Source organism: Aulonocara sp. 'chitande type north' Nkhata Bay, linkage group LG23 (genome assembly GCF_057382095.1).
Source record: "Aulonocara sp. 'chitande type north' Nkhata Bay isolate Kocher_YH1m ecotype deep benthic linkage group LG23, A_spYH_male_GT1.1, whole genome shotgun sequence".
Lineage (NCBI taxonomy): Eukaryota > Metazoa > Chordata > Actinopteri > Cichliformes > Cichlidae > Aulonocara > Aulonocara sp. 'chitande type north' Nkhata Bay.
Genome location: NC_141365.1, coordinates 29095467 through 29105513, shown reverse-complemented (window position 1 = coordinate 29105513; position 10047 = coordinate 29095467). Strand labels below are relative to the sequence as shown.

Sequence of the window (10047 nt, the reverse complement as noted above, 5' to 3'; positions counted from 1 at the left end):
GCGGTAGTCATTGAGGCAAGATGGGTTGGAGTTTTTGGGTATCGGGACGATGGAGGTGGATTTGAAGCAGGCCGGTACCACAGCGTGGGCCAAGGACAGATTGAATATGTCTGTCAGCACTCCTGCAAGCTCCCCAGAACACGCTCTGAGAACACACCCGGGGATGCCATCAGGACCTGCAGCCTTGTGGACATTGATCCTGCTCAGCACCGCTCCTACATCGGTGGGGGAGAGAGTCAGAGGTTGGTGGTCTGGCGTCACATCTGCTTTGGTTGTGGTTGTGGGGTTCCCTCGCTCAAAACGAGCATAAAAGTTGTTGAGCTCGTTGAGGAAGGAGACATCAGAGGATGCGGGGGAGGGTTTGGTGGTCCTGTAGTCTGTGATGGTCTGGAGTCCTTGCCACATGCGTCGGGGGTTGGAGTTGGAGAAGTGTTCTTCTACCTTCTTTTTGTAATGGTGTTTGGCTTTTTTGATGCCCTTCTTTAGATTAGCCCTGGCTGTACTGTAGGCGTGTGAATCTCCTGACCTAAAGGAGGTGTTGCGGGCCTTCAGGAGACGAACATCCCGGTTCATCCAAGGCTTCTGGTTGGGGTACATGGTGATCCGTTTCTGGGTGGTGACACTGTCTGTGGTTTTGGAGATGTAATCCAGTACAGATGAGGCGTACTGGTCCAGGTCTGTGTGGGTGAACATATTCCAGTCTGTGTTTTTAAATCTGTCCTGGAGCACTGCGTCTGTCCCCTCTGGCCACACTTTAATTGTCCTCACAGCAGGTTTCACACGTTGGATGAGTGGTGAATACCGAGGTGTGAGGAACAGGGAGAGATGGTCCGATTGTCCAATGTGGGGGAGGGGTGTGGCTTTGTAGGCTCCAGCCAGGTTGGAATACACATGGTCTAAAGTATTGTCTCCTCTGGTGTGGCAGGAGACATGTTGGTGGAATCTGGGAGGACTGTCTTTAAGTTGGTGTGGTTGAAGTCGCCAGCAACAATAAAAGCAGCCTCGGGGTGTTTATTCTGGTGTTTGTTAATGGCTGCAGAAAGTTCTTTCATGGCCAACCTAGCATTAGCGTTGGGGGGTATATACACGGCAGTGAGTATGATAGAAGTGAGTTCTCTGGGGAGGTAATAAGGTCTGCATTTGACCATTAAAAACTCCGCATTAGGTGAGCAGTGACTCTCAGTAGTAGTGGAGTTCATGCACCAAGCATTGTTAATATAAATGCACAAACCTCTACTAGATGACATCACTGTGGCTGCGGTCTGTGCTTATTAATCTGATGCAGAGTTCAGCTGCTAGGCAACTGGGCTATTTTTTATTTTCAGCTTCCTGTTTTAGTTTTAAATTTAAATTTGTAACAGCTCAATGGCGTATGCATCAAATATATTTAGAATACCTAACGTAAAATGACACACTGTGCAAATCATATCAATACTATTGCTAATGATGAATGATTATTAATGTGTAAACTATCACTTTAACATTGCAGTGCAGATTATATTTGGTTACTTAACTTTAAACTTCTGGTTATTTTATAATATTACAGAATAATTCAGGTTCATATTTTAAATATATATAGATATATAAATATAATGCAAAGGAATTACACACAACATATAAACACTTGAATATGTAAAAATAATATGTAAAAGTACAACCAAACTATATTTCAGTAGATAGCTCATCGAGCCGCCCTCTGCAGAGGAGCCACCTTATAAATCCTCTTCTCGTTTTCAGTTTGTCAGTCTATGCTTGTTGCAGTTTTCTCTCTGTTTCCCCCTATTTCTGTGATTATATATATATATATATATATATATATATATATATATATATATATATATATATATATGTATATGTATATATATATATATATATATATATATATATATATATATATATATATATATATATATATATATATATATATGTATGTATATATATATATATATATATACACACACATATATAATCAGCTGGTTATTTGCTGTTTTCCATATATAATCAGCTGGTTATTTGCTGTTTTTCCATCTTATTTTTGACTCTTTTGACAGGATGTTTCTGTCTGTGGGACTCATGATTCTGACCATCGCAATAGGAGTCATCTCAGGTGAGTTGGGGAGTTTTGTATTTTTGTATGGACACGTAATCAATATAGCCTCAACCTAAAGATGTCTATTTTGCACACATATAACCTATAGTGTTATATGTGAAGGTTTACAGAACTTACTTCACATAATTAATAACGATGTTTAAACACACTATGTATCACGTATGACTGCAGCTATTTTAAATGTTCATAAAATTTGAATTCTTTGCATTTTAAAAGATATCAGGTTGCCCCATAAATTACTGAAAACAAGAAGTGAGCCAAAAATAAAACCAACTAAAGGTATATTTTCACTCTAACAACTTGAAAGATAGAGCGGTGGAATTTTTCAGTCACCCTCCAATAAAGTATGTTAGGTGTTAATAGTGAAGCGCTTGCAAACTGCTTGCAAACACATTCAATCCTTTTCATTTTTACAAGCCACGGTTCAACAGAGTTCATATTTTAAGGTTACCTTTGAAAGCAGCCTAGTTATTTAAATAGTAGTAGTAGTAGTATTTAAGAATGATTCAGAGTGAGTAATAAAAGTCAATTTTCAGTATAATATACCAGTTTTAGGATGAACACTTTAGTTATCAAACCTGAGGCAAAGTCTCAAAAGTAACTAAGTAAGCTAAATAACTGTTTTTGGTAAAGCAGATAAGAGGGGAAGCATGCACAGCGTCGTTTCTTTTACCTTTTTTTCAGTCTCTTAACCACATAATGGTAGTCCATTTTACTTTCAGCAGTTGAAGTAACAGACATAAGAAACTGCACTGCCGCATTTGGACAAGAGCTGCATTTACATTAAGATTTTCTAATTTGTACAAATTCTCCCTTTAATGCGCAGAATCAGGTTCACAGGTTCTCTCTTCACAGAGGGGAGAAAAGACTGGTAGTCTGTCATCTCAGTGTAGTGTCAGTCATTCTGTTCAAGCCATGTTTAAAGTGAATTAATTAATTAATGTCAATTAAAAGTTCTATTTATAATGTGAAGTCATCATCGGTGAAGGTGGGCAAAACAGAAGATATCCTGGCTCTTGTGGACACTGACAGCTAATGTCCTTCTGAGTTCAGCTTGAGGAGCCCCCAAATGGGCCTGAACTGTTTTTATATATATTTGGAAAAGCTGGAATCATTAATTTGTATTTTCAAAGGCACATTTTTAACTATAGCTAGTTAACCAATGAACACTGCAAAGTATAAAGTCATATTTATAAGGTCATAAATTGATGAACCATCAGCAATAATCAAAATAGTATCTTTCACTGGTACTTGGTTACATATTGTAGCTTCATTGCTAGTTATGCTAACCTGTGATATTTGTGATATTGTACATTTTGCTGCAAATGCTTAAAAACAAGAGAAAGTCATGTTTTTATTTTGCAGTCAATGGGGCCACCTACAAGAAACTGGGAGACGAAGCTGTCCTATCACCAGGCTCCATGTCTAATCTCATCACCAGCATCATGTGGAAACACAGCCCGGACATCGCTGTGGAGTGGTACGGCAAGGAAACATTTGCATACCGGGAGTTTAAAGGTACATTTAACAGCAAACAACTCTGTGTATACACAGACTATATGATATGTTTTCATGCTGCCATCTTCAGACAAAAAAATTGTGAAACTACCTAATAATCTATTGAAACACATCATGCTACTATGGTCATGTTCTTAGGTCGGTGTAAGCTTGATTTCAACACTGGAGCTCTGACCATCTCAAACCTGACTGTAAAGGACAGCGGCATCTACACAGCAGAGATCAACAACAAAGTCATGAACCCGACTGAAATCACTGTTATCTGTAAGTGGACGAATTCAGACTGAAGTTCGCTTTGAATCATTTTTTCCACCATATTTTAAATAATTAGCTTGTTTGTTTGCTGCTTTTAATTATCAGCTGCTGTCCCCAAACCCACTGTCTCCAAATCATGCAACCCTGAGATGACCATCTGTACTCTCACCTGTGAAGCCCAAGCCATCACAGGCGTCGAACCAGTCATCTATTCCTGGGTGATAAGTGCCAAGCAAAGAGTTCAGTCTTCAAGCAATCAGCTCAGCATAGCAAAGGTACAAACAGGATCTGATTGTTCACATAACAAGTCAGCTGCTCATTTTTTGTCTACTTAAATGTATCAATTTGCTGTCATTTACCTGATTAGCCATGTAAGCCATGTCAGATAAATGCATTAACAAGAAGTTGAACAGGTGAGGGGCAGCCAATCTAAAGCTAGTTTTAGCTTGGATAAACAGGGAATAAGAGCTGCCCCAGTAGAGTGATGCTGTTTTAAACATACAGTACATTATTACACCTCACAACAAGCACGTAACAGTAATAGATGGAAATGGTCTCATGCACTTTTATTTTATATTTCCCGAAAATTCTGTTAAATTTCAGTTGTGGGTGACTCTGCCGTAAAGGATGTACAAAGCATGTGCGGTAAGAACACTAAAGTCCTCTGCTTTCCTAACGATATGGTCAACATCCTGAAGGAGAGAATTCCTCAAATTGCAGATGAATATCCAACTGTGACAAACATTGTTCTGCATACAGGGTCAAACGATGTGTCCAAACAACAGTCGGAGGTTCTGAAACGGGACTTTATTGGATTATTAAACACTGTAAACTCTCTGAATGCAGCTGTATTCATCAGTGGACCTGTACCGCCGGTCAGAGGAGGAGACGAGAGATTCAGCAGGCTGTTTACACTGAATAAATGGCTTATATCAGCATGTGCTGACCACTCAGTGCATTTTATCAACAACTTTAATATTTTTTGGGAACGCAGGCATCTGTTTAAAGCAAATGGATTTAATTTTAACAAGTCAGGGGTGAAACTGTTCACCTCCAACTTGTTTTATTCCATACGTCATCCATCTGTGCTTGGAGCCAAGGCTGAGATAAACGAGGAGTTATCTCATAAAGAGGAACAAACAGTACTCCAAGAACAGACAAAGCCCAGCAGAAACCTTGAGGAGGAGCTCCATCTGCCCCCACCCGGGAAGAGCCTCAGAAAGGAGAGACATCTGAGGCAAGAAGAGGCAAGAAGAGGGGTCCCTATTTGCCTCCAACTCTCTCAACAACACCAACGACCAGGACCAGGATCTTCCCCAGTCCCCCAAACCCCTGACAGGCCATCACCCCCATCACCCTCATCCCCCTCCTCTCACTCCCTTTCTCCCTCCTTCCCACACCTGAAATTCACTGAAGAGATGATGGAGCGGGTCAATGCTGGGCTCAGATCTACCCCCCGGCCCAATCCCTCTTTGTCCCCCATAAACCCCCCACCAAAGCAGCCAAAGGTTTGCCACCGAGCCCCACCCTCAACAGAGCAATCGAAGTCACATTGCCCAGCCTCGCCCCCCTTAGTTCCTCCTTACCACCTTCATGCTTTGTCTCCGCAGTCTGATGTGTGATGTGTGGAGGGTCCAGGCTGCGAGGATTATGGCAGTGGTGACTTTTCCCAGGAGAAGCTGGGACCCTGTTTACTAGAAGGTTTTAAAATTTCTGTACTTTTAGGTGACAGAAGGAGACATGTGGCCTGGTCAAAACACAGAGAGCTGCACTCTAAAAGATCTTTAAATATAGTAAACATACCTTGTGTACCACAGACTGCTCCCAAACACGAGGGGACAAGTAATGCCTCTAAAACACTTAAGTTGGCTTTATTAAACGTTAGATCTTTAGCTGGGAAAACATTTTTAATTAATGATTTAATCACTGAGCACAGCCTTGATTTTATGTTTTTAACTGAAACTTGGTTGGACCAAAGTAACAGTGGAGCTGTTCTCATCGAGACGACCCCTCCTAACTACAGTTTTATCAGTGAGGTCAGGGCGAGCAGGAGAGGAGGAGGGGTTGCTGTCTTATTTAATGAATCATTTCAATGTAAGCAGCTATCTCCTTGAAGTTTTCAGTCTTTTGAATATGTGGCTTTACAGCTGAAGGCCCCATCCAAAGTTGTGTTTCTTAATGTTTACAGGCCTCCCAAATACTGCACAGACTTTTTTAATGACCTCAGTGAACTGCTGTCTGTGATCTGTGTTGATTTCGACTGTGTAATTATTGTTGGGGATTTTAACATCCATGTGGACAACCCTCAGGACAAAGGGACTAAAGACCTGAGTAACACTCTGGGCAACTTTGGGTTGACTCAGCATGTAACAGAGGCCACACATAATAGAGGACACACTCTTGACCTACTGATCTCCAAGAGCCTGAGCATTTCAAACCTTACTGTGTCTGATGTGGGCCTGTCTGATCATTACTGTGTTTTCTTTGAAAGTAAAATCTCAGCCCACACAAATACATCAACAGCAGTGATCACAAAACGGTGTATAACTGAAGACAGTAGTGAGATCTTTAACCAGGTCTTCCCATTAACACCTGGCCTGTCCAAAGGTTCAGTCAATGAGCTCGTCAATAGTTTTAATGCAAAAATGTTAAATGTAATGGATACTATTGCCCCCATTAAGGTGAAGGTTATCTCTGGAAGGAAAAAGTCTCCATGGAGAAACTCCACACTAGTGAAAAATGAAAAAAGAGAGTGTAGGAAAGCTGAGCGCAGATGGAGAAAAACAAACCTCCAGGTTCATTATGACATCTATAAAGAGAAACTTCACAATTATAATTTACAACTGAGGAGTGCAAGAAGGTCCTACTTCTCTGACATCATCACTAAAAACAGCCATAATGCTCGGGTCTTATTTTCTACAGTTGACAGGCTAACAAACCCTCCTGTGTCAGTGGCAGCTGAACTTCATTCGACCATGGCCTGCAATGACTTTGCCAAATTCTTCACAGAAAAATCCAAAAGATTAGACAAGCAATTGGTACATCAACAGCAGATCCAGGATATGTACTGTGTCCACCGAAAAACTGTTTAAACACCATCAAACAGTTTCACCCGATTAACAGCAAAGACCTGGAGGACATCTTAGGTCAACTGAACTCCTCCTCTTGCTGTTTAGATGTCCTGCCAACAAGTTTTTTCAAAAAGGTCTCAAAGACTTTAGAGTCAGACCTGTTACAGATCGTCAACTTTTCTTTATTATCAGGTGTGTTTCCAGAATCACTAAAAACTGCTGTAATCAAACCTATACTGAAAAAGGACAATCTTGACAAGACACAAATGAAAAACTACAGGCCGATCTCAAATCTCCCATTTTTAAGTAAGATCATTGAAAAAGCAGTTTCTCAACAGCTCAGTTACTTTTTAAAACAGAATAACTGCTACGATGCTTTCCAGTCAGGTTTTAGACAGAACCACAGCACTGAAACTGCTCTGACCAAAGTGTTCAATGACATATGTCTGAATACAGACAGTGGAAAAATGTCAGTCTTGGTTTTGCTGGATCTCAGTGCAGCATTTGATACAGTTGACCACAACATATTACTCAAACGACTGGAGAACTGGACAGGTCTTTCAGGAACTGTACTAAACTGGTTCAAAACATACTTAGAAAAAAGGAAATACTTTGTATCAATAGGTAACTTCACATCTGAGCAGACAAGTATCACATGTGGAGTTCCCCAAGGTTCCATCTTGGGACCCCCTCTGTTTAACATTTACATGCTCCCACTGGCACAGATTATAAAGAACAACAAAATAAACTACCACAGCTATGCAGATGACACACAAATATATATCACAATGTCACCAGGAGACCAAGGCCCTGTACAGGCTCTTGGTAAACGCATTGAGGAAATTAATGACTGGTTGTGCCACAATTTTCTCCAACTAAACAAAAACAAAACTGAAGTAATAGTCTTTGGCGCCAAAGAAAAACGATTACAGGTCACCAGAGAACTTCAATCTATACACCTAAAAACCACAAACCAGGCGAGAAATTTGGGTGTAGTGATGGATGCAGACCTAAACTTAGAAAAACACATTAAGACAATAACAAAGTCAGCTTACTATCACCTCAAGAATATTTCAAGGATAAAAGATCTGATGTCTCAACAGGACCTGGAAAAACTAGTCCATGCATTCATCTTTAGGAGGCTTGATTACTGTAACAGCATCTTTACAGGTCTACCTAAAAAAATCAGTCAGACAACTACAGCTCATTCAGAACTCTGCTGCTCGAGTCCTCACTAAGACCAAAAAAGTGGACCACATCAGTCCAGCTCTGAGGTCTTTACACTGGCTGCCTGTCCGTCAGAGGATAGACTTTAAAGTTCTGATGCTGGTCTATAAAGCTCTGAATGGTTTAGGACCAAAATACATCAGTGACCTCCTAACCCAGTATGAACCTTCCAGATCCCTCAGGTCATCTGGATCCGGTCTTTTATCAGTTCCCAGAGTCAGAACCAGACACGGAGAAGCTGCATTCAGCTTTTATGCTCCTTATATCTGGAACAAACTCCCAGAAAGCCTCAGATCAGCTGAAACACTCAGTTTATTTAAATCCAGGTTGAAGACTCACCTGTTCTCAGCTGCATTTGAATAAAGCACCAAATCCGCACTTTTAAGCTTAAATTTCAAAACTTACACTAACTACTGATTTTATCTACTGTTCTGAGTTTATCTGTTTTGATTTTATACACTGTTTTGTTTGTTTGTTTGTTTGTTAAGTGGGTTTAGAGCTCTGGGTAGCTCCCCAGCTGGGTCTAGACTGGGTCTAGAGAGTATTTTAAATTCAGGGAATTTAAAATAGAAAGTAGCTCGTCCACAGAAGGACTGGTAGCTCCCCTTACGATAAGGGTTCAGATCGCGCGAACAGGTGTGAAATGTGTGTGTTTAGTTAGTTTGTTTGTTTGCTTGTTTTAATAAATTTTTAAATCATGCTTTTTATTTGTTTTTGTTTCTAATGTCTCTGTAAAGCACTTTGAATCACCTTGTTGTTGAATTGTGCTATACAAATAAATTTGCCTTGCCTTGCCTTGATCTTTTGATTCTCTACATTTCTAGGATGATACAAAGTGGTTTGGAAAACCGATCAGCTGTCAGCTGGAAAACCCAGTCAGCAGTGAACGCAGTGATGATGTCATCATCCCATTCACAAGCAGTTAGTTATGACACCAACACATGTGCATCATTCTTGTAAACATTTACAGTGTTATTAATTTATTCTTTCTTTGTTGTAGGAAATTTTGCTGTTATGTTCACACGACTAGTATTTACTGTATTGCTGATTGTGGTGGCCCTGTCTGGCTTCTTTATTTGGCACAAGCACATAAAAGCTAATCCAGGTAAGAATCCAGAAAAAGATTACAGTTACTCTGCCTGCGTTTTTTAAAATGGCATTTTATTTATTTATTTATTTGTATACTTTTTCTTTTTGTTATTAAGATTTCAACTTACAGAGATTATTTATCTTATTCTTTATTTTACTGTATGTTTGAGCTGCGAGGCCCGACCACAGAGACACTGATTACATCAGAGACAGCAGGAAAGAGGACAAAGAGGAGATTGGGTGGAGGTTTTGTGCTGAAGTTGGTTGAAAACGGCTCAGATTTAAAGATCAAATCTATTAATAACACATATAATATCCTAAAAATGTACATCTTTTGTACAGTTATTATATTAAAAAAATTCTATGGCAGATGTCGAATAATAACAATAAAGTAAATTTTTTTTCATCACATAGAGGAAACATGCTCAGCCTGAGTGACCTGTGATGAAGTCAAATGGATTCTGAGTCAGTTTTAATCGTTTAATCGATCTCTCAGTGAGATGGACACAGGTGTGACAGATGCAGAGTGATGGTTGACGGTCTTTTTTTTAACATTTAACAGTGACTCTTGCAGAGGACCAGGGAATGCATCCAGGCTCCATCAATGATCCTAGTGAATACAACTTGATCATATTGAAAGGGAATGCTAAAAGTACAAGAGCAAATACAAAGCTTAGCGCCCACATGGCTCCAAAATCAAACAGATTATTCTATTAAAACGTTTAACTGAACTCCTTAAAGACTTTCATCCTCAGGTTTTATAATGGATTTAAATTA

General features: G+C 39.9%; 1 protein-coding gene across 1 annotated transcript; it reads left to right on the top strand.

Moving 5' to 3' along the window:
• The first annotated feature begins 2052 nt into the window (after nucleotides 1–2052).
• LOC147302042 (CD48 antigen-like) lies at nucleotides 2053–9107 on the top strand. The gene is made up of 5 exons (XM_086283564.1): nucleotides 2053–2107; nucleotides 3476–3628; nucleotides 3767–3892; nucleotides 3989–4158; nucleotides 9006–9107. The coding sequence occupies exons 1-5, from the start codon at nucleotides 2053–2055 to the stop codon at nucleotides 9105–9107; spliced, it is 606 nt and encodes a 201-aa protein (XP_086139690.1).
• Nucleotides 9108–10047: the final 940 nt, after the last annotated feature.